At 41.1% G+C, this 24,993-nt stretch overlaps 1 protein-coding gene across 4 annotated transcripts in view; it reads left to right on the top strand.

Annotated features, from left to right (window-relative positions):
• The first annotated feature begins 3,539 nt into the window (after positions 1-3,539).
• LOC108600358 (capon-like protein) overlaps positions 3,540-24,993 on the top strand; it is a 35,959-nt gene continuing 14,505 nt past the window's right edge. For 2 of the 4 annotated variants that reach the window (XM_017987889.2, XM_017987887.2), the window contains exons 1-2: positions 3,547-3,746; positions 8,375-8,947. In XM_017987889.2, coding sequence (XP_017843378.2) covers positions 8,846-8,947 — 102 coding nt within the window. In that variant the 5' untranslated portion in view covers positions 3,547-3,746; positions 8,375-8,845. Of the gene's footprint in view, positions 3,747-4,308; positions 4,473-8,374; positions 8,948-24,993 lie in introns of those variants that run through there. The other 2 variants (XM_033293411.1, XM_017987888.2) reach the window with 2 other exon arrangements.

The raw sequence follows: 24,993 nt of genomic DNA, 5'->3' as shown, positions 1-24,993 counted from the left end.
GTGCCATTTTATTTATTTTGGCCCAAAGATTTATTTCCTGTAAGAAATTGTAAATGTGACTGTAACGGGCAAAGCATCCTAAAATAATTGACTTCACAGATGCATTTCCATTTAATTTGAATAATAAAAGCAATGAAAATTGAACAGAAATGATTGCACATTTGAATATTTAAAGGAAAGTGAATCAGTCTTTGATTGCGTTTATGCAGGATTACAAAATATTTCTTTGATCAACTAACTGATGCTGGCTCTACAGTGACTTTGTATTACAAATTTAATTGCGCTCATGAATTATGCAATACAATTATACTGTTTTTTTCATACTTTATTGCCACTGGGAGCTTTGCGTTAAGCACTGCAAAAGTTTTTAACAACTTTGCAGCACTTCCGGGCGGTCGCTTCAGCAGTTTTGAGCTGTGCTAGTTAAAATGGGCGTGGGGCGTCAACACTTGATCATGTCCAAGTTTTGCAGTTTTATACTTTAGCAGGCTGCTTCAATTAAGCGCAGTTTTCATTTCGCTTTGCTTTAATACAATTTTTAAAAGGAAAGTGCTGCGCATTAATTTGCAAGCGCTTGACTTATTTGGCATTATTTTATTCATATTGCTGCTGCTGAAAGAAACGCGTGTGCATAAAGTACACATAGCTGGCAATATGCTGAAGTGTGGCTAAGTGGGGTATATAGAAGTTGCTTATGTGCAAGCCGAGTGTTGAGTCTAGGCTGCCTTGTGCCTGTATTCAATTTTATTAAATGTTGAACAGCACTTAGTTTGCTTCTAGTGGGTATATTAAGGTCGACTTCCACTTGACTTTTATATTTGCAATTTCCATAGAGCTGGCATTTTTATACGCAATGCCGAGTGCTGTGCAACGCGTTGACATGCATAAAAAAATGTATTGTTGTGTGCATAATTTATGGCAAGGCACGACGACAGGAATCAGGACAACAAGAACTGGCGAAAATGTAATCTGTTGCTTGAGTGACTCGTCTGCTGTGCAACGTTGCGTATGCGTAATGTAACATTAATTGTATTTATTTGCTTTGTTGATTGATTTTACAGCTCCCCACCACACTCTTTGGAAACAGCCGTTGGCAAATTTTAATTTCGTTACGTTTCGCTCTTAAGACAACTTTACTACGTTGTCATTTTCATTTTCATTTTCATTTGGATTTTCAAGGCAACGCCTGGAGAATTGCGTTTATCAAAGTCATTTATGTCTAGGCTCAGGGCTAAGGCAACCACCACGCCCACATAAATTAATGCGAACTTAACGAAGCGACAAGCACCAGCAGCACCAGCAGCAGCAGCATTTCAGCAGCAGCAGCAACAATAAATTTATTGCTTTTTATCAGCAACAGTCTGCGACTCTGCCCAAATGGCTTATCAAATATGCCTGGGTGGCTGCTGCTTAGCACACACACACACACACAGCAAGTGTATCACGGAGTAAATGTTTATGTTAAATGGGTTTTTTTTTATGCTTAATATAATGACGCTGCTGTCGGCTAGAAGCCAAGTTATTAATTGATTTGACGCAGGCTTTATACAAAGCCTGTTCAATCGCAAAAGTTACGCCTGAGGTAAGCGCTAAAAGTTTGTCACGTATGTGTGCTGATGGGATTTGTTGCAAGTGCTTGCTTTAGGGCTAAGAGCCTCGCTTTAACAATGTGTTAAGTAAAAATGACAAAGCAGCTGACGCTCCCGCAGCGTCTAAAGTTTAGACTCGTTAGTGGCTGTGATTGAATGGATTTGCGGCGTACGCATAGTCCTCAAAAGGACTTTAAAGCGCTTGCTTGCGTATTAAAGCTGCTCAAACAGCTGTGGAATTTGCTGTGAGTGTGTGTGTGTGTGTGCTGGCGCTTTTTTAATTAAAACTGTGACCAGCATAAAAAGTTGGAAATTTACGCTGGTTTTGCTTTTTTCGTTGAAAACTTTGCCCGTTGTCACTGGCAAACTGTAATTAAACTAAAACAAATACAAGCAATTGATATTTCAGCGTCTGGCTTGCGCTTTTCAATGTTATGGCTCGCTAACCTTGACTGCCCACTCCACGCTGTCCACCATTGGCCCCTTTAATACACTCAACTGAGTTGTCATATCGCTGGCAAGGCTCAGACGCCAGGCGCTTCGTTCCGTATCGTTGGCTGTTGTCATGGCGCATCCTTTTTTGAGTTTTGCCACGGGTTTGTCATCCTTTTTGTGGTCGACAGTTGTTGCTGCTCCTGCTGCTGCTACTGCTGTTGGCTTTTCGCTATGCTATCAACGGCCAGGGGTTTTGCATATTTCCCCATGAATACTATTTGCACGCTCTCGCTTGCTATGCAGACAAATGAAGTGGGAATCCACGCAAACGTTGAATTATGCGTATACGCAACTTGCGAGTGAGCTGTCGCTCGTAATGTACATGTGTGAGTGTGAGTGTGCGTATGCGTGTGTGTGGGTGGGTGTGTGCGCCTGTATATAAGCCGCAGCAAAGATGAGTTGAGATTGTGGCAGACGGCAAGCCGCAACATATTATGTTATCTCAGGTATTTCTGAAATCTAACTGAAGCCTGCAATAGACTTGTCCCTGTCATCTACACACACACACACGTGTGTATACTTGGGTGTGCCTTAAGCTTGTCAGGGCTGAGACAGTTGTGGTAAAATATGTATAGCGAACATCTTGAAATTTTACATTTAAATTGAAGTCGGCGCTTAAGTCAAAGTAATATGCATATATTCATTTTAATACAGTTTAAATTCACTAAAAATTCCATTGCCCTGCGACAGTTTTCGTTTAAATAGATTGTTCTTGTCATGTGACGGTTGGCATTTGATATAATTTGGCAAAAATTATGCAAATTGCACAGTAGTCATAAAAACAGAGCTGGAAACTAGAACAACAGGCTTGCTTGACATTCGCTGGTACATAAATAATGCAAGTTATGGTCAAAATAATTGAACCATATATTGAACCGATGTTATCTTTTGTACACATCAAAGCTCATGAACGGTTAATATGTTATTAACGGTTGTTGGCGCTTTACTTTTCATTTAATTATACAAATCCTCTTAATTTACGCACGTGATAAACTGCTTCGGGGACTAGAACAACTGGCTTGCCTGACATTTTGTCAAATGCAATAATAAGTTCATAAATTAATTCAATAAAAATTATTTAATCAAGTACGCTGCTTTCACAATTTGTTTTCAAATAAACAGTAGCCTCAGCATTGTTTACTGCAGCTGCTTAAAATAATTTACTAAATTTTAAAGCAAAGAGAGTGCTGGTCATGGCTGCTGCTCTCACGAGCGTTTGCCTCTGTTTCTGTTTGTGTGTGTGTGTGTCGTTAGAATGAAAATCAAAACAGAGAAACGCCGCTGTGCTTGGGCACGTGTAATTTAACAGCGCTGATTGGCTGACGGCTTTCGCTTTTCGTAACCGCAGAGAGAGCGCGCAATAGCAATCGAGAGAGAGCGCAGTCATTGCTTGCGCTCTTTTGCTGCTTAAGAGCGCGCGCCTGGCAGCTTTGACTGGCAAACTGGTTAGACGGCGGCACCCTGTATGCCAGCGCTTGTGCTTGCCGTTGCTTACCAACCAACGATGGCCATACGAATACGTAATTTAGTTGTTGTTCGGCGTTCTTAGTGAACACACAGACGTATACGCAACGCTTGACGGCCAGTGCTAAAAGTAATAATTCGCAGCGTCTCGCGTGCTTCATTGGCGAACCGAAATAAATGTGCAAATAAATATAAAAAGTAATAAGAAATACTAAAATAATATTTTACATACCGGTTGCTCTCAGCAGCGCACGTATATAGTACGTACATAATAAAGTACACACACTCCTCCACTCTTAGTAAGCCGTTAAATGTTTGATTATGAAATCGTTACTCACTTAGGTAGCAAATTGTCTACTTTACATGTCTCTGGTGTGCGATTGTCAGTTAAAGAGCGGTTCGTGTTCAAAAGTGCTGTTCAGTTAGATCAAAAAGTTTTGGCATTTCCGTTTCACACGCTACAAAGCGCAACAGTTAAGACTACAAATTTGCCAAAACAGAAGAGGAGAGAAAAAAACTTGGAAAAGCTGGCGAAATTATTTAAAATTCATAAACTCAAACGCTGCCGTCGTTTAACAAACAAAAGTCTCAACCATAGCAACAGCAATAGCAACAAGTCGTCGGCGCCAGTTGGTCAACGTAGCTCAAGAACGTAGTCCGCATGTATTTATTAACATTCAGTTAAGAGTGAACAACAAAATAAGAAAAAAAAAGAACAAACAACACACACACAAAGAAGAACGCGTTGTGGGCTTCCAAGAATTGGCTGTTAAATTTTGAAACCAAAAAGGAGAGGCAACAACAGTTGAAAGTCAAGTCGAGTCAAGACGTTAGTGCATGTGCGTGTGCATGTGTGTGTGAGTGCTTGTGCTTAACTGTGAAACTATATACTACTTGCTATATAGCGCATAAATCGAGCAGCAGGTACGCAATAGCCCCACGCAATGAAACCGAAAGTCTTTGCATAATTGCCAACATAAAAAAGACAAAAAAAGAAGAAGAAAAAACTGATTACGCGACGCATTCTAGATACATTCTTTTTACTTTTTGCTTTCTGCGGCTGCTACTTAAACATTTTAGTGCTTTTAATGCAGTTTGTCTGCGGCGTATCTATATAAATCGTGTGTGTGCCAAAAACGACAAGCGGCCGCTGCTGCTGCTGGTCAAGCGTTGTGTTTATTATTTTTATAAAATATGACAGCAGAAACAATTTTTGTTTTTTGCTTTCGTTTGTGAAATTTGTGCCATGCAGCTGGCTATATAAGAGCTCACTATATACCTACTATAATGAGTATACATATATACATAAGTATATGCACAAAAAACAAGCGCAGTTTGCTTTGTTGTCGCTGTCGGCAAGCTGAAATGCATCTGCAAGATACACACGCAGCAGCAGCAGCAGCAGTCGCAGCTCTTGCGCTTCTGTGGTTTGGTTTTGTGTTAAAAGGGAGCTAATATAATCAACGCTAAACTTCAGGGCAATGACAAAATTACTGATAACTGACCAACGCAGCAAATTGTAGCATGAACACGATCATTAATTTTGTTTTAGTTTCTGCTTTGTAATACACTCAGAGGCATTGATATAAGCTCTTTGTTGTAAAAAAACGTTTAATGCTAATAGTTAGAATCCATTCAAGGTTGCTGCTATGTTTTTCTATAGCCCAACACTTGACTTGCAGCTCAATTACAAAACTTGCAGCTGCTTAGCATGCATAGTTGTCTTCGCTCTCGCTCTCGCTCTCTGGAATTGGAAATATTTAAGAAATTTTTGTTGCGCTGGCGGCAACAACTTTTATTTGGCAATCTTTGGATATATTTTAAGATTAATTTGTGTGTGTGTGCGTATTGGGCCAAAAGTATTTGGTATAGGTATGAATATGTAGTCAATGTAGTATGCTCTGCACCTCAGTATCTCTTTCTCTCTCTCTTTTTCTCTGGCTAACAAAACTTTGAAGGCGGCGGCCGAGCTGAGCGACGCTATTTATAGGCGTGTAGCATATATGTATGTATCTTTTGCTCATATGTAGATACAGATACACTCAGGCAGGCAAAAACTTTGCAACGACCTGCCTGCCACAGACTGGCCCTGGTTGTTGTTGTTGTTGTTGTCGTTGTTGTAGCTGTCTGGCCTGGCTGCCTCTGCCTCATAAAACACAAAGGCACTGCGACATTGGCGAGACAATGCGCCAAATGCGCGTCTATGTCCAGTTCCAGTTCCAGGTTCTCCCTCACACACAACACACACACACACTGAGAGACACTCACACACTCTCTCTATCTTGCGCTCTCGCTATCTTCTGCAGTCAGTCTGTGTGTCTTTGAAATCGAAAACAAGATTGATGTTGCCCAGCCTGTGGCCGCGCTGAAGGAGATCTAACAGCTGGCACATAGCGCATAATTATTGTTTATGTGTTTATTTAACAATTTGATTGTTAACAAAAAATTTCAATCGCTAAGCAATTTTCGCTTTCAACTTTTCCGCATTATCCAAACTAAATTCAAAGAAAAGTGCGCAGTTTTGCCATTAAAAAAACAACAACAACAACTAAACACAACACAGCAGTAGCAATGCCAGATATTTAACATTAAGCTACAGACCAGTTTCGTTTTTTAAGCTTGCATAATACAACAACAAATTGGCAAACTGCAACAAGATTTATACAGCTTGCGGCAAGTGCAACGCGGCTGAGGCTGCAACTGCGCAGTAATAAATATATACAGCGCAAAAGAGACAAAAGCTTAGCTCAAAAAATCGAATGCCAAGATATTTGCGCGTTAAAAAAAAAAACGAAAAGTTTGCAGCTAAAATTGCAGCTGACTGACGAAGAGTGCAATGCAAGAACCGGAAAGGAAGTGAGCGTATGTAACTAACCAAGACTTTGACTCCACCAACTCAGCAACAGCAACAACAACAGCAGCAGCAGCAGCAGCAACAAGAATAATCATAATACTTAAACCGGTTTGCACTGCTGCATACTCCCCACTTCCAGTTCCAGTCGCAGTCGCAGTCCAAGCTTCGATCTGAGCCCTGCATGCTTCTTGGAAACACGTCAACTTTGCCAAGTCATTCACTTGCAGGCGATACAAGTTTTGTTTTTCTTTTGTTTTGCTGTTGTTGTTGCTAGTGGCAACAATGCAGTTGCTGTTGCTGACGCGCAGTCGCAGCGTTGCTGCCGCTGCTGCTGCTGCTGATAGTGCGGGCGAGGCACAACACGAAGCGAAGCACGAGACAAAGCGCAATACGAAACCAATAGTTGGTCACACAGCAAAGCGAGCGAGAGTAAAAGAGACAGTCTGACAGTTGATAGGCATGCATTAAAGAACTGTAATGCTTAGAACACGAAGGCAGCGTACACTGTGCCAAATACTTTTGACTTACAGCAGAGCTGAGTCACAGCTATAAAGTTAAATAACTTTAAGTTAATGTTGTAACTTAGCCTGCGGCTCTGACTCTGAGTTGCTTTGAGTTGGATTTGAAATAATTTTGGCCAGTGTAAAGATTAGAAGTGCGTAGCCAGGCAGCCAGTCTTAGAGCCAAGCTCTTGCACTAGAGTGCAGTGTATACTTGGTCTGGTTAATGCAGTTCCCCCCTCTCTTCTCTCTCTCTCTCTCTCCGCTCCACTCTCACTCTGCTTACAGCAGCGGGTGCAATGTGAGGCACTTTTTCTAGCATTTTGTGCTTTTTTGTATGCCTGACGACGACGACGCATGTGCCGAGTGCTTTGTGAGCTCTGCTCGTGTCTCGTTGGAGGTACTTGAACCTGAGTGTATGTTCAACAAAATGGCGGACGCGCAACTAGCTATGATATATGATTGTGGGCGCAGGCAGCAGCAGCAGCAGACATTGAACTCAAAGGGCTCAAGCAACTTTTAGCTTTTGGCAGTTGCTCTGGCTTTAAGCCACCAAAGTGTTGTCAATACAAAGCTGATTTATGTGCTGCCCCCAAAAAAATAAAAAAAACATACACACAAATAAGTGTCAGCTGCGCCGCAACCCAGTGCCCTGCATTTGAGCTGTAATTCAAAGTCAATCGACACCCAAATTGATAAGTTAATGTGTGCCCAATATAAACAAAGAGACACACATCACAGTTATGCAGGCTTAACTTTTGTTGCTGCGACAGCAACATTTTTGTTTTTGTTTCGTTTCGCGCGACAGCAATACGAGACACTAAGTGGCAGCCGCAGCAACAAAGCTGAGACTCAAGCAGAGGCCAAAGGAGAAGCTTGTCATGTACAAGCGTAAACGTCCATGACCCTTTGGCCCGCAACACAGACACACACAGAGAGAGAGAGAGAGAAAGAGAATGAAAAAATAAATATATATTTATATAGGTAGCTAGTTGTTGACATAAAGTTGTTGCCTCGCGAGTTTTTATGAAAAGCCGCTGAGTGCGGTTCAAAAAATTAGCTAAACAAGAAAAGTTTGACAACAATTGTTGATATCAATTAAAGCAGCGACATTTCCTGCAGCCAAACACAGCAGACTGTAGCTAAACGTGCTTTACATAAATTAATAATTTCAGCAACTTTTGCGCTGTTGTTGTTGTTGCCGATTAACACGTGCGCGTAGGTGGAAGGTGCGTCTGCGTTTGATTGTTAGAGACAAAAACTTGTGACGATGACTGTTGTAGTATCAAATTAGCATTATTCCAATGAACTCAGCATTGAGTCAAACTAAAAGTTGTAAGCGCTGCTCGCTGAGTCACTAGCAAAATCACAGCGATTAGCTTCAGCGCAATTGATTAGCTAGCTGCTGAATTTATAGCTTTGGTATTTTCTGTATTACAATGTTGTTCTCATTATTGTTGTTGTTGTTGCAGCACACAAATTGACAGTGAATGGGCAGATTTCGTAATAGAGAAACGAGAAACGAGAGGCGAAAGAATCGCACAGCATCCAACTGACGCAATTCAATTTTTGCTGGCAAAGCGCGACGACAACGTTGAGACCACAAAGCTCATAAATTGAGATTAAGCAACTGCTCACTGGAGAGCAGAGAGTGCGAAAGAGAAAACATAACAAATCAATCACAGCGCGCTTCGACGCTACATACAATTTGCATGAGCGTGAGTAACAGCAGCCCACAGCAACAACCACAAGCACAGCAGCAGCAGCAACATCAACAACAGCAACAACAGCACGCTGAAGCAGAGCAAGATACAAAGCAACATCGAAGGTGGCTTTTTATGGCAACTGCGCCATCAGCTACACAAGGCGTAGCACAAGAAATAATGAAAACAATTTCATGATACTACAAGTGGTCTGAATCGGTGCTATTGAACTATCTAAGAATGCCATCGACACCCTACGATCTGGTGCAGGATGATCAGGATTTGCGTGTACCCTTGCATGCCGAGCAGGCCTTCTTCCATGGCATCACGTTTCAGGCCAAGGTAAGTCGCAACGCAAATTTAATTAACTTTTTCTCGTTCTTTTTATATATATATATGTATATGCATCATAATTAACCACGCGGAGTTTGAGCTATTAAAAAAAAGGGTGCTTAGGCATAAACTCGTTAAAATTTTCGTGCCTAAGCTGGCGCATTAAAAAAAGCGACTTGCTAGTTAAAAGTTTAAAGCGCTTTAGCTTTAGCTTTAAATTTTACGTTTGATTTTTAGTTACAGACAGACAGCACATTCGAAAGATAGCCATGGCTTAAATGAAATTCTTTTGCGGTTGCAAACAAAGGCGGGCTTTGTTGCAAGCTGACAATTAAATTTCTCTATTGCACAAATGCTGCAATGATCTATTTGCAGCTTTGGCAAGGCTATCATTGCAAATGCCGTTTGCCAAAACAAACAATTATAAGCAATTTATAAATGCAATTACGCACACACACACACAGAGACACACACAGATACATACATATGTATGCTCTTGCTTTAGATCAACCCGCATTTGCAGCTGTTGCAAGTTGTTGTTGTTGCTGCTGCTGTTGACGGAAGCGTATTGCCTATGGAGAGTTTTTCGACATGAACATTCAGCGAGTTAGTCAACTGTCACATTGCCAGACTTGCTGATGTTGTTGCTCTTGTTGTTATTATTATTGTTGCTATTGTTTCTATAGCGTATTGTAAACAGAAATATTCATTTCATGTATATGCAACGTTTGTTTAGCTTGTGTGTGTGTTTGTGTTTTTATTATTTTTGTGCAATGTGTGGAAATTGTTTGCGTGTTATGCTCACATACAGTTCTTATTAAGTATATACAGCACTTTTGCTCTTGTTATTATTGTTAGCGCCATGGCTTAGCTTGGCTTGGTTTGAATGAGTTAACAATGGCTCTGTGGCCAAAGCAAAGCAAAGCCAATGACACTGAAATTACATGCGCAGCACAATCAGCAGTTTTTTTTTTCTTTGCATTGCTTTGCATTGACTTTGACTTGTGGGTTTTGAGCTAAGGCTGGTAATTTGCATAATTTCGTTTGCAGCTTTCTGTCGGCAATTAAAGGCACTCAGTCTTCATGCCAAATTGCTGCAAGGCTTAAAGCGAAAATGCATAAGTAGCGTAAACAATTTGCATTTGTTGCAAGTAATGAATGAAACTGACATGTGAAGGCGGCACACACACACACACACATAGACACACCTATGCACGTGCTGTTTGTTGCTGTTGAAATTTGCATTTTGTGTCCATAAATGAAAAGCAGCTCGCGAGAAGAAATACGCAAGGAAAATGCTTTTGTGTGCATTTCGTTTGGACTGTACCGTTAGGCCTTACTCTATATGCTTGGCTGACTGTCTAACCCAAATACAATACATATATGTATATATATATGTGTGTGTACAGCTTCAACGATCCGTCGATAAGCAGTTAACCCAAAAGTCTGCCTCCAGCTTATTTGTATGTTTATATATTTGCTTAACGCTGATTCATCTGCAAGCAGCGCAAGACAAACTCAAACAACAACACGAGCTGAGTTGACTCATGTGTTTCTCTGTGTGTTGTCACTGCAGCGCCTTATTTATGGCTCAGGACAACACTTGGCTTGGCTTGGCGTCTTGGCAGGAAAAACAGCAAGATATTTTGCCTAGTCGAGCTGTTTAGTTTAATTGAATTTCACGCTTTTGATTTTCAGCTATACGCAAAATTGGTTTGTTAGCTTCTTGTGCGCTCATAAATCTTTCACAAGGTGTATAAATTATTTTGCGCTCACGCACGCGGCGGCGGCGCCAGGCTATGCATAGTATATATTTTCGCACTTGGCGTATACTTAACATTATTTTTTTTTTTCAGCTGTGATTTGCTTCTGCTGGCTCCATCAAATATTTATACAAATGCCCTCAAGTTCGATTCGATTTATGTTTCCCACAAAAACGCAAAAAAAAAAAGGAAAAACCAAAAAAACTGTTTCCGCAGCGCTTTTCTTTTTTACGCGCGTTTCCAGTTTCCAGCCTTTAACATAGCACAGCGCCCATCAATTATTCAAGTTGGGTTTTAGCTCAGCTGCTGCACACACATACATACATACGTCACGGCATCTATTTATGCGTGTGCTTATAAATTTACCGTTTATTTACGTGCGTGCGGCTTTCGTGTGTCATTCTAAATTACCCAAAAGCTGATAAATTTCGATTGCGAGACAATAATTTAAATGTACATTTGGTTATGCTCTCAAATTTAAATGATTTGCCACCTGCGGTGCGGTGCCGTAATAAATTTGATATAAAAATAACTATAAGTTGTTCAAAGCAAATTAATTAATGTTGCGTGTTTTTAAAATTAATTATTATTTACAAAATCATAACAATTAGGGTGAAGGTGAAACGCATGTGTTCTACAAAAAAAAATGTATATAAAAATAAACGAAAATATAAAAATCTATATGGTATACCTATATAAATATGCAGAAAATACACATATGAAAAATATGGCAAAATATATAAAAAGAGGCAGGCGGGCACATTTTTTTGTTTTGTTTACACAGACACACACACGCGGCAAAAATTATGAATTTTCATGTGGCCATAGTGTGGCGTATACGCAATATTTCCGCACTGCTGCTGCTTTGTTTTCTGTTTATCTAAGCGGCACATGCAGCGTCTGTTTGCTTTAAAGGGACAACAAAAACAGAAACAGAAACGCCTCTACATATATCAATTTCAATTATCTGCCGAGTCTCGGGCTCGGGCTCGGGCTCGGGCTCCTTTGCTGCTCCATATAAATTATTGGCTCAAGTTGAACAAACGACTGTGGCGACGACGGGCACACAGCACAGCACAAAAAGGCCAACAACTTTGGGTAAAGGATTATGCGGCTGGCAATTTTCAGTAGCTTTTATCAGCCGCAGGCCGACAGCGTCAGGCGACGACGCACAAGTAGGCGTGAAAAATGACGCATAAAATGCAAATAAAAATGAAAGAAACGCACAGCTCAAGTGTCCTTTAGCAACCCGAAGAGCACAACAACAACAACGACAACAAAAGCAGGCACATGCCATTGTCAGGTTCGGTTGAAGACTTGTGTGTCTGTTTTTGAACTTTATGCAACTTGAAGATGCTTTAAAATCGCTCGCACCAGTTTTAGATGCGGCGCACATGTTTGTTTAACCTTTAGACAAAAGTTCAATCTGCTCGTTAATTTTAATACCATTTCATAGTTATACAGCTGATATTATTTCTATTTCCTCTAGTCATTGGCAATGCGCCATGAGCAGAACGCCTGCATGTGTTTAGCTGCTGTCTGTGTGTGTTACACTGGCATAATTAGAACACACACACACGCACACAGAGAGAACTTTATAGCGTACATGACAACAACAATTTGTTGTACGCTCGCTGCGCGTTGTAATTGCAATCGGTTTTGGTTTTAATTCGCTTGCACTGACACCAAATCAAAATCAAACAAACAAACAAGCAAACTGATAGACAGACAGACAGACGTTTGTTTGTTGTATTTTATAAATAGCTTGTGTTTATTGAACACTGAGTTGTCTCTTCGCTTTGGGCTGCTTATAGCAAAGCCTATCCAGGCTATAAATTGGCTTAGCTTTATATGCTTCTATTTATGACCAATTATAGCTTTAATAATTTTATGGCTGCGTGCGTGCGCATGAGTGTTATTTTTATTGCCTGCACCTGTTTATGGCCTCTGCAGAAAATTATATAAATGCAAATTGAGCTTGATCTAACCCAAACATGAAGAAAGCAGCAGTGTTGAAGTTGGGCACAAAATTCCATTCAATTTCAAAGAATTTGTGCTTAGAAGTTGGATCTCAAAGATATTTCATGGCATATCTTAATATAATTAAATTTTAAATATTGAAAGAATGTTGTTATAGAAAAAAGCTCATCCTATCGCATAATAATATTGTAGATTAATAGCGATATAAAAATGTATGCCAATTGACTCATTTATAATTGAATCTTAAGCCTAATTAAATGTGATGCATCAAAGTTTCACATAAAGTGCAAATGAGCGCAGCTTGAACTTCTGTTTCATTTGCTTGTTTTGATTGCTGCATTTCTATTTGGTTTAGAGGCTTAACTTGGCTTTCGCTGTGCAGTTGGCATATTTGTCCAGCACTTTAAGCCAATCCACGCCAATGCGTCTGCAACTTTGGGTAAACATGATGAGCATCGAGTGCAATATTAATGTGCGTATTGTTCTGGCTTAAGTGGCCCATTACGGGGTCATTGTGGCAGTTGCTGTGCTTGCCATTTGCTGTTTGGAATGCCCCTTAATGTGACTCATTTTGATGGGCGCTGCTTATTGAGGCATGAAGCACAAACGTGTTTGATCATTTATTAACTACTTATTACACAATTGCTGCTGCTGTTGTTGTTGTTGTTGTTGCGGCTGCGTGTTGAGTGTAGCAAATTAGCTAACAATTTCGCAATGTCAGCCAATCGCTTTTCACCTGGCGCAGCTGTGCCACACACACACAAATGACTCATGGGGGCAGTTGCGCAGGCGCTGGCAAGCATACAAAATTCTCTCAACCCAAAATGGGTAACGCACACAAATTGCTGCTGTTGTTGCTACTGTTGCCTAGCGAAGCGGCAACATGCTGCAGCAATTGCGGAAGTTGCAACAAGCAGCTGCTTTTGCATTTCGCTATGTGCCACACGCCGCTTGTAAACCCTTTCTCAGGCCTGTCGCTGCACCGTTGACAGCTGCCAGCGCTTGGGCTTGGCTTTACCCAAAAACCAAAAAAAAAAAAGCACAAACAAACAAATGCTTAAACAATAAACACACCCTAGCTGAAATTATTATACTTATATGCAAAATGCTTAAGCATTGTTATTATTCCTAAGCTCGTTGAGCACGAAGCAGCATCGATTTGGGTCCAAAGAAAATAATTGGAAATTATCTGCGCGCCTGCATCAAAGTCCAGCTACCAGTTTAATCAGCGACAGCAGCAGCAGCAGCGGCAGCAACCATTGAAAGCAATTGCAGTCACTTTGCAATGCAATCTTTCACAGTTTGCGCTCGACAGTCGACTTGATTTGCTTTTTTTCATCTGCTACTTCTTCTACTGTTTTCCACTGCTTTTTCTTATCGCTGCGCACGCTTTGTCGCAGGTTTGCTTTGACTGTCAGAGCTACAGTAGTCGTTGTTGTTGTTGTTGCTGTTGCGGGCTGTCAAGTGCCATGCACTGTGTTTGCCAAGGCCTGACCTTTGACATTGCCGCGGCATTCACTATGCATTGAAGCAATTTTTTTGAAAAATTTTTCGTTTTAATTAGCTTTGTATTTGATGCGTACAACTTGTGGCAACTTTGTGAAAGTACAAATTAAATTGTTGCTGCTGCTTTTGTTGTTGTTGTTGCTGTTGTGTGTTTTAGCTTAAACTAAGCGAGCAAAAAATTAATTAGATAAAAGCAGCTGCCAAAAAATATAAAGACTCTGATGTCACTGACCAGCTACAAGTATATATATTTGTATATATAGCAAAATTTATTTCAAGTTGTTTGCGTTGACAAGCGACAAGCCGCTGTGTGTTATTTTTACTAATTTGGCTTATTTCGAATTTAATTTGCAGCCCAAAACATTCTTGGCAGTAGCTTGAGACTGTTCATAATTGGCAAACTTATTGTTGGGGCTTTGGGACTGAGGCTGGCAGGACTTGCAGGCTTCGAGCTGCTCAAAGTCTTATGCCTTGCCATTGAATTTATGTGCCATTGAATTCTGTTTGGGTAGGCAATTTGCATGCTGAGGCCGCAGTGAGCAGCGAGCAGTGAGCAGCGAGCGCACATGTGAAGTTAAAAGTTATTGGGCCATAAATAACGCCCTGAACCGAAATTCTAAACAAACATTTTGTCGGTGGTGCTGGGGCTGTGAAAGTTTTCCACTTGATGGTCTGTCTGTCGGCACCGCTGACTGTCCATCCGTCCATCCGTCTGTCTGACTGTTTGTGTTTAAATTAGCATAAACGCTTGCCAAACTGAGAGATGCAAAAAGTTACGCATACGCCGCATGGCACAGCAACAAAAAGAAGAAGAAAAACGCTTACAACAACGGCTCACAAGTGTAGCGAAATTTTATTTTCTTACGCTCGCTTACAGTTTTGTGGACTTTCAACTAAACGGGGCGCATAAACACACAAACACTTTGTGGGCGTGCGTGTGTGGGCGTGGGCATGACCGCTTAATTGTTTAATTAAAAGCCAAAGCAAATTAATAATGCCGTCGATTGGCGCCTAATTGTGAAATATCAAAAGCCCGCACAGGCTGGCCCAAACGGCGTATACGCAATCGGCTGCTGAAAGCTTCTCAATTAGTTGCCAATTAGTTAGCATTGGCTGCTGCCACTGCTGCTGGTGATGCTGCTGCTGTTGCTGCTACTTTTCTATTAAACTAAAAGAATACTTTAAGCAATTGCACGCTTTAGTTGGCGCTGCCATAAATTCTGGCGCACATGCGAGAGCATATCGTAAAATTTTATAAAGCGTAAAGCAGTTGCCACTAGCTTGCAGCATCAGCATCAGCAGCAGCAGCGCATGTCCTTGCGTATCCTATTATATTGCTCAATTAAATACACACGCTTGGCAGGCTTCAATTTCGTATGTATAAAGTATGTAAATTTCATACAAGACTTGTGTACTTTTCGTTTTTAATTAAAAGCATTGATGCAGCTGTCGCTTAAAGCTCAAAATGTATTTGCAGCAAAGGCAACTCATAATTGGCTAATCATGTGCTGGGTACGCACTTGAAAATGATTAGGCAAGCAGCTACAAAAGGGTAGAGAGTGGGACAACTGGGTTAACTAACTCTAACAAGCCCAAGGGTTTGTTGCCAAATTAAAATTCTGACTTGAACACTTGTTGGGCGCTGCCAGCAACAACAACAACAACCATAACAATGCCTGCAATTCTCTTTGGTTTATTTAATGAGCTAACCAAGTGCCTAGAGGCCAGCAACCTTGTTGGCGCGTCTGCTACACAACACAGTTGCTCGTCTAGGACTCTGGGCCTTATCTGCGAGTATCTGTGCGCCCCCAAGAACATTAGTTTTGTCAAGCTGTTGCCTGGACCACCCGAAAATGCTCTTTGTGGCTGCGACTGCTTATCTTTGGGCTTTATTTGTCGGCGCTTTGTATTGCTGAGGCGAAGCAGCATAATGAAGCGCATTTAAATGCCACTTGGACCATAATGAGAATGCCAACAGCTTGACAAAGCAGTCAAAAGGACATCTGTTTTCACTCGCTCGGCGTTTGTGCGTGTGCGTCTTTTAATTATTCAAATTTATTTGTCAGCACAATGTGTGGCAGGCTTGCAAATGTGTGCGCGGTTGTGTGTGTGTGGCGTCTTTACTTGCGCCCAGCAGCTGTTGGCAGCAACCACAGCGAAGTTTTTAATGAGTTTCGATTCATTGCACACACACACAGACGTAGAGAAAAGGACACTCAAGCCTAGAAGCCTCACTTATTAATTAAGTTTGCTTAAGCGCGCGCATCCTTCAGCAGCGTGACTTGACGCTGATCAACTAAACAGCAAACCCTTGACAACTTTCGCTCAACTTTTGCACGTGGTTTCAATTGCTTTGGCCTCGACTTTGATTAAAATTGCTTTTGATTAGTTAAATGAGTCGGAGTGCGCTCGAACAAATTCCGTTTGTAAAGTCAATAAGCAGCGCAGTACTAAGCAGACAAAAAGCAATGTTAAGTGCTTTTTCTTATTTCTGTCGCATTGCCTAAATCCTCGCACGTGTCGACGTGTCGACGTGTCGCCGTGTCAAGTGCAATGCAGTGTGCCAGGAAATCACTTGAAAGGCGGCGGCGGCTGTTAGTCTAAAAGTCATGGAGGCGGCATCGAGCGCTTGGGGCAGTTGTAAAGCCAAGGCTTAACATATGTATTTGTGTCCAAATATTGCGCATACGCCATGTTAAATCTCACTTGATGCTTTACAAATGACACATATACTAGATTTGACGCCAGCAGCAGCAGCAGCAGCCGCAGCAACACTAAATGCTATAAAAGCATGAAGGTGACAGCTAGCGCTTGGGCTGTCGTGTCGCCAGTCGCCAGTCGGCGGCACAGCACATAAATAAATTTATAAATAAATGATAAACAACAGCGAAAGCACGCTGAAGGATTTTCTCCCACTACAAATGCGCGCGGGGCATTAAATCATAATTTTGGCAAGAAAACAACACGCATATTTTTAGTTAAAAGGCACACAACACTGCGTATGCTTGATGTACTATGCGTGTGGGCTAAAAAAGAGATTAAATGTTGACAGCTGCTATACTAAGTATATACACAGAAAAATGTTGCCAAAATATTACGCGTATATGTTTAAATTTATGCAAAGCCAGCAGCGCTTCAAAAGCTTCTAAGCTAATGCCGCTTGATCTTATTGATTGTTGGCGTTAAAGCCAAGGCTGCCATTTATTCTGCCGACTGCTGTCTGCTGTACCTGGACTGCACATAATTTTTCAATAACAGCACATTCATTTACTCTAGACTGTCACAGTTAAGCCATATATTTTCATTTAAGTGCAGCGCAGAAATTTAGAAGTGTCAAGATTAGGCACATAAGTAACATTTAATAACTTGATCCATTACAAAAGTAAGAAGCAGAGTGACGTGGCGAGCTCGATTTACTGCAGAATATTAAATTAACAAACTGACAGAGAGACAGTGTAGCTTTTAACAATTTAGCTCATGATTATGCGAACATTGAATTAGTTCACAATATTTGCAACTTGGGCTTTTGCAGGTTGGAGCGTTGATAATTGCCCAATTGCTGCTAGGAAAAACATCAACAATTTAATGAGCATATTTAGATGAGGTCGCTGAAATTGATGATATCCAGCTGACGACGCGGTATGTGCAATAAATAATTAATGAGCTCGCAATCAACAATAAACAATGCCAGCAATGCATAGCAGCATTGCAATTGAAATTGCAAATAAAACTGCGCACACCTTGACATTGCACTTGGCTCAAGAGCAAGCAACGCACGCAACTGAAGCAACATACACAAACAATTGTTGCCATGTCCTTAAAAAGCAAACAAAACGAAAAACTAGTTGCAACTGCGTAAATTGCATTAAATGTTTGTGCGAAAGTCGAGCGCACAAATTGCTTTATAATGTGTGTGGCCTCGTTTTGATTTCAGAGTTTTTCCTAAACGCACTTTTCCAAACTGAGAAAGCTGCACTAAGCACACTACTTTGTGTGCTTGTGTGTGTGTGTGTTTGTCTGTTTGTTAGTTAACAAAGTTCTTTGGCGCACCCAACGTAATATTAAAATTTCAGCAGCATAGCTTGCGTGTCATTAAACAGCCCAGCCGAGTGTAGTCAGACTGAAGAAGTCAAGTTCTTATTTATGACTTGTGAACATTTCCGCTGTCTGCAGGGCGTGGTCTGCCCATATATATTGATGGTCAACTTTCAAAGTTAATTAAAGCCTATGAGGTAAAGTGCAAGAATTTTACACACACCACACACTGGCATTAAATTGAATGTGCCCAAAGCCAGCAGGCGAAAGTTTTGATAAGCTCTGCAATATTTGTTGCTGTTCACACCATTCCGTCTATTGTTTGCGCCTGCAGGCAACGGCACAACTTTTGGCTTAACCTTTGTTGGCCATTTGTCAGTCAGCTGACTGATGAAATAGCTGCGCCAACTGTCTGTCTGACTGAACAACATATATGGCCAAAAAGCCAAAGCCATTTGTCAGAGATTTGCTACGCCTTAGCATGGAGCTTAGCTGCGCTGCTTTCTAAGCGCTTAATTGCAGACGCGCGCACTCACGCAAATTGCATTTTAATGCAGCCACGCTTGACACGTGATATCGCTCATACGCAGCGTTTGACAATGCTCGACATATTCATGTGCGTAATCTGCATGCTACACCAAGTCGCAGTCACTGATTGCCGCCGTGCCACGTGTGCCATACATAAGAGCAGCTTACCCAGTCCCTATCGTTCTTTTTCTCTCTCTCTCTCTCTCTCTTGCGTGCACTGCCTGCAGCTTTTGTGTGTCAGCTGCTGTTGTAATTATATTTACTGTGCTAATAGCTGCCAGCCACAGACACAGCTACAGGCACAGCCAATGCTGCTGCTGCTGCTGCTGCTGCTGCTGCTGCTGCTGTCTTTGTTCTACTTCGGCAATTGACGCTAGACTCTGCATGCAATTGACAACAACAACTGCAACTACAACTACAACGAATGCAACAGCTAAAGAACATATAACAATAGCTTTGCTCGCTAGCTGACGTTCGTTGCTGTCTAATCTAAGGCAGTTTGCTTTCGTTTTGGCATCGTAGCACAAATTAGTTTTGCACTTGAAATTGCACTTGTGCTTGTTCTTGTTCTTGTGGCCTGCAACAAGTTGCAAGTTGCAATTGAATATAATTAGAGCGCTAGCGCTAGCTCTCGTTACGCGACTCGTCGCTTAGCTCTGATTGCATGAAATTACTTCATCCACAGTCAAAATGATGGCAATGATGAGCTCTCACGGCTCGCCTGCCCGGATGCCATCATTTAGGCTAGATATCTGTTTATATATTTATATAAAGAAAAAGATTGCGTTGAGTGTTAAACGCAGCAAAGTTTCACTCACGCCTTTTAACAATAACTATAAAGTGAAATGCGACAACAAGCAGCAAACAAAATGAAAAAGAAAAAGAGAGTTCCAGGCTACAGATCGTTTGGACCAGTCCGAGTCCACAAACGGTCATGAAGGCGAAAAGTCAGGCGCAGGCGAAAAGGAAATTGCCATCAAAAGACGCACGCAGCTAAAATTGATGTGCAACAAGACACTTGGCCAGCAATGTTGCAACGCGACTGCTGCCAACAGTACGAGTAACATGGCCATGTTTGAGATTCGCAATTGCCAACATTTGGCGCTGGCTTTGATGGCCTGTCCAACTGTCCAGCTCACTGTGTCTCTCTCTTTCTTTCTGTAAGTCTCTCTGACTGTTTGCCTAACGATCGACGAGTGCGTTTGTCTGCCTGGCTGCCAACTTGCAGCCAAATGTGTGTGTTCTCAGCCATCAAAGGCTTAAGCTTGACTTTGGCCAAACCTTGTTTTGCTATGTTGTTGTTGTTGTTGCTCTGTCTTTGCTTTGTTTTGTTTCATCTCACTGCTGTGTTAGCCCGGCCTGCTGTGTTTTTTTCATTAAAGCACATTGTGGCCATGCTGCAGTCTTTGCTGCAAGAAAATTTATTGCCTGGCAGTTTTTGCCATTTACGTCACGCAGGTATTTGCAATTTTAACGCTTTAAAGCGACAGTCAACGCACAGATCGGGCATTGAAAATGAATGTGCTACAAAGATTACTTTGGCTTTAAGTCATTACCGAGCCATTAACTAGAGTTCATTAACCTGTCAAGCCCTTAACTGTAGCCAAGCAACGAGCCTGGCCAAAACCACAATCCCACCCTCGCATGGACGCACCCACACACCCTTTAAAAACAAACCACATTATGCGCCTCATTACGTCAGCGGTGTGGCCAACCCCAGAGTAAGTTAATAAAGCAGCGAACAAACTGAAACCGCATACAAGTCCGTAGCAAATCAGTTTAATTGCAATCAATTGAAATTGTTTAGCGTTTGTGTGTGAAATTAACGCCCGAAAAATGGTTAAATTGTTAAAAAGAATTAGCAGTTTACATTGCAGGCACACGCATAAGCGTGCGAAAGAGATAGAGAGAGTGAAAGAATGAAGAGCAGCAGCAGCACCACACACACGCTGTTGATTGAATTATTAAAGCCGCTAATTAAACGCTTCCGCTCGTTTAGTTAAGCCACATTGCGCATACGTCCCGTGCGTCGCTTGCTTTTGTTTATTTGAATTTATTTATGCGCTGAACAAAAACGTTATAGAGCGAGCGTGAAGCGCGTCTTAACAGCTTATTGTTGCTGTAATTGGCATTGTTGCTGATATCTATATAATCGCCTTGTGCTAAATTAAATGCTGCTTACTTTTTTGTTTTTTGTTTTTGTTCTCTGTTGTTTCTGTAGGCCTAAGCGACAGCCTCTGTTGTTGCTTGTTTGTTTTTGCTGTTTCGCTTTTTCATTACAATTCGAGCTTGTACTTTGTTCATTGTTTGCTTAAGTACTTCAATTGATTTTCAGCTTGTTTATTGCGGCTACTCTTGTTGTTGGTGCTGGCTACTCAACTTTTATGCGCTTTGTCGCTTGTTCTAGGGCACTTGTGGCAAGTCCTGCAGCTCTACCTGCTTGCTTGTTTATTGTTTATTGATTTTCATTGACTGCCCAAAGTCTGGCCCCAATTGAGGCAAGAGCTTTAATTGCCTGCTTATCGCACAGCCACCCACACACACACACACACGTTAGGAATGCTGTTGCAGCTTTTAAAACTTTTACATTTTCCACGCTATGCGTTTGATTTATAAATTGTTATAGACACATAATATGCTCAAGAGTCTGGCTGCTGCTGGAGCATTGAACTATGACAAGCTAATAAAACTTGACACGCAGCGCGCGGAGGTCAGCAACGAAAGCAGCGAAAGTTGTAACAAAGAACAAACAAAGAATGCGCGACTCTTGTGGACTTTGTGCTTATCGCTGGGCCCTAGCGGCGCTTTTATTATTACGACGACGACTTGTTTGTATGTGTGAAGTGCATTAAAAGGTAATTGTTGTGTTATGTTTAAAGTGTGTCAGTGCGGTGTTGGGGCGTTACTTTCCAGCAGCGGAAATGGTTTCGCTTTTTTTTCTTCTTTCTTCGAGCTGGGCTGGGTTCAATCAATGACTTAAATATCAGCTTATGCTAATGAAGCTTAATATGCAACTACAAGTCTGTGAGTGTGTGTTTTAACTTTCTCAGCTGCAGCAGTTTTATGGCAGAGAGTTTCGTTTTTAACTGCTGCCATTGCAGTTTATTTGGCATACACTGTAGCAGCAGCAGCAGCTAAGCATAGCCACTTTGATTTATGGCTGCTAGTTGATAGCCTTTGTTAGTTGGCTTTTAAGTTGATACAGGCAGAGAAAGAGAGTGAGCGAGTGTGAGCGATGGAAATTATTGTGTTCTTGTTGCCAAACAATTTGCATTTGCATGCAACAAGCTGAGGTTGCATTTAATGAGCTTGCAAATTGCTGGACTTGTGTCTATGCTACGTTCTAGTTTCTCACTGCAAATTGGTTTTTTCGTTTTTGGCCCCATGGCCACTTACAGTTAGCCAAGCAAACTTCACAAATAATTGTTTTAAATTAAACGCAGTGCAAAATGCCTAAAGTTATGCGCTGGCTGCCACAAATGGCGGCAAAAGTTTCCAAGACGTGGCTAATGAAACGCTGCGCCAACATAGGGCCACGGATTAGACGCAGGCAGGCAGGCAGGAAGCCAAGTTCTGGTGCCATTGCGCAACAAAGCACAAAACGTTGAGTGTTGCAAGGAAGCGTAGCGCAAAACTAAACTCAAGATGAAAGCCAGCATACAAAACGCACAAAAAATAAAACAAAAAACAGTTGAGTGGCTGTTGTTGTTGCTGCTCTTGTTGATTATCTGCGGCTCTGTGTTGCAGTGGGTGTAACAAGCAGGGGGCGGTCTGCGGGTGGCAATGGAATTAACATTATTAGCGGAAACTCCTGTACACTGCTGGAGGGCTGGCTGGCTGGCTGGCTGGCTGACTGCCTGCTTCATGTTTAACTTTTGTGCGCTGTTGATTTTTCATTTTTAAATGCTTTTCCGTTCTTTCAACAACAAGTTGTAATCCATGTATTTTTTATGACTTTTGCCGCAGTTACGCTTCATTATGCGCAAGTACAGCAACTTTTGTTGCCCAAAAAAAGCAAATATAACGAAAAGTTACCCAATCCTCATTATTCTATTTATTACTTGTGATAAAAGTGCATTTAATACGTGACGCAGTCCCAGAGCGCCGAGCAAAAAAAGAAAAATAATTCTTATTTTGAGTTCTACATAGTACGCAAAGTGGCCAATTAAATGTTTCAATAAACAGCGTTAATTTATTACGCTTATAAGCACAAGCACACATAATGAGCTATTTTTGAGCATTTTCCAATTTTTCATTTACGTTTTTTGTTGCTGTTTGTTGTGCTCAGCAGCAGCTGCCGAAGAGCGGGGCAGTTAACAAAAATATTTCGCTCTTTAGTGTTTTACTCTTTAAACATAACTCAGCACAACTGTGTTGCGCTATTGAGGGAGAACCAAAATATTTATTAAAATATGTACGGAATTTATTTTTAACGCCCAGCACTAATTGAAAATTCTATTGAATTTTATACAACTGCAGCATTTGCAAATTGCCATAAATTTTCAGCTTTGAGCTATGCAACAAATTTTAAATTAATTGCTACAGCTTGAAAGTATGCTGCAAAAATTGAATAGCTTGTGCATTTTAAATTTGTGTATTGCCTGCAAATACTTTATTTATTATTATGATTACTTATGAGCTCACACTTTAAGCTATAGTGACAATATTTTTGTTAAATAATCGTGCGATAAAATTTCACACACTTTGCCACATAATTTGCCATAAATTCCAGCAATAAAAACAATTTGTTAGCCTGTGGCTATGCGCAACAAAAAGTAAAAAAAAAAAACTGACGCACAACGTAAAGGGTAAACAGCATGTTTGTTATAAAAAAAAAGGATGAAAAATGCTGTGCTCAGTGCCGCTTAAAATCTGTGCAAACAAATGTTTTACATTGTTACAGCAAATAGTAGTAGAAGCGAAAAAATGCGACGAAAAGAGCATTGAGAAATGCTTGGCAGTCTTTTTGCCATTTGGCCTGCAGCGCCATTAGCCAATGGTCAAGCGAAGTCTGCAAGCGTAACCAAACCCACAACGAAATCCGTATCCAAATCCTTTTTATGCAACAGCAAAACATATACATATATATTTATATTTATTCTGAGCCCAGCGGGGTGAGCATGACTCGCTGGCCAACTAGCAGCTGACGCTTTTGCATTACGTTTGGTTATGAGGCGTGGGCTTAGCGCTGCCTAATTGCCGCATAATGCTGCATTAATGCTAATGCCTCGCCTGCTTATCAGCTTGTAGGGTATTTCTTTTTTGGCTGACGTCACAGCGCAGCGTAGACAGCCAGCAGCCGCTGCCGTTGGGCAGTGCTTCGCATTTGGCCTTTTGTGTATATTTGAATTCGAATCGTTTCCATCAAAATGCTAAATGAAAGCAAATAAACAAATAATCCCACTGCTTATAGTATTTTCAGCTGAATATCGATTGTTGCTAAAAAGTGAGAAAAGTGTGTTAATGCTGGGCGTAGGCGTGAAGGGCGCAAACCATAAACCTGGGCAGTAAATCAAATTTTTCTGCCTAAAAACAATAAAGGCAAATGCTTAAGTAAATGCTTTTCTTATTAGTCAAAGCCTTTGTCTTTCAATTTTAATCAAAGCAAATGAATTTAAACGAAGCATCGAGGCTATTTGCATAGCTTCGCCTTAGAGTGTGGAAAAAGGATACGCATCCAAAGCGTAGAAATGTAAAGCAAGCTATATAAATGCAGCAAAGGGACTAGAGCCAAGACTACATCGAGTTGCCTTTTTTTTAAATAACAGTTTTTCTTTTCCACTTTTTTTTTTTTTTGTGCGCCGGATTTGTAGCATAGCTGGCGGCGAGGCTAAGCTCTGTATCCGTTATGCTTTGTGTTTGCATGAATTTAATGCAATCTAAATATTTGCGCGGGCAGCGCGTCCTTTTTGTTTTTTATGCTCAAGTGTTGAAAAACATTTTATTTAAATGGATTTTGGCTTCAGTTAACGCGAACTTAAACGCTTCAACATAATCTGCCAACTATGCAAATGTATAGAGATTGACGCTGGGCTTTTCCCCAGTAATATATAATTTTCCACATAAATTTATTAACGCTGACCCAAAAGCCAAATGCCATTTGCTAAAATTATAAATAATTTTTAGCCCGAGCCACAAGCGCAAAGAAATCTATTTTCTATGAATTTATATGGCTATATATAGCTCAACATCTGGAGGCAGGTAACTAAGTAATTTGTTGTCTACGTTGCTGTTAATGTGTTG

This window comes from Drosophila busckii, chromosome 3L, assembly GCF_011750605.1.
Source record: "Drosophila busckii strain San Diego stock center, stock number 13000-0081.31 chromosome 3L, ASM1175060v1, whole genome shotgun sequence".
In the NCBI taxonomy this organism is placed as follows: domain Eukaryota; kingdom Metazoa; phylum Arthropoda; class Insecta; order Diptera; family Drosophilidae; genus Drosophila; species Drosophila busckii.
This window is presented reverse-complemented; position numbering and strand designations above follow the sequence as displayed.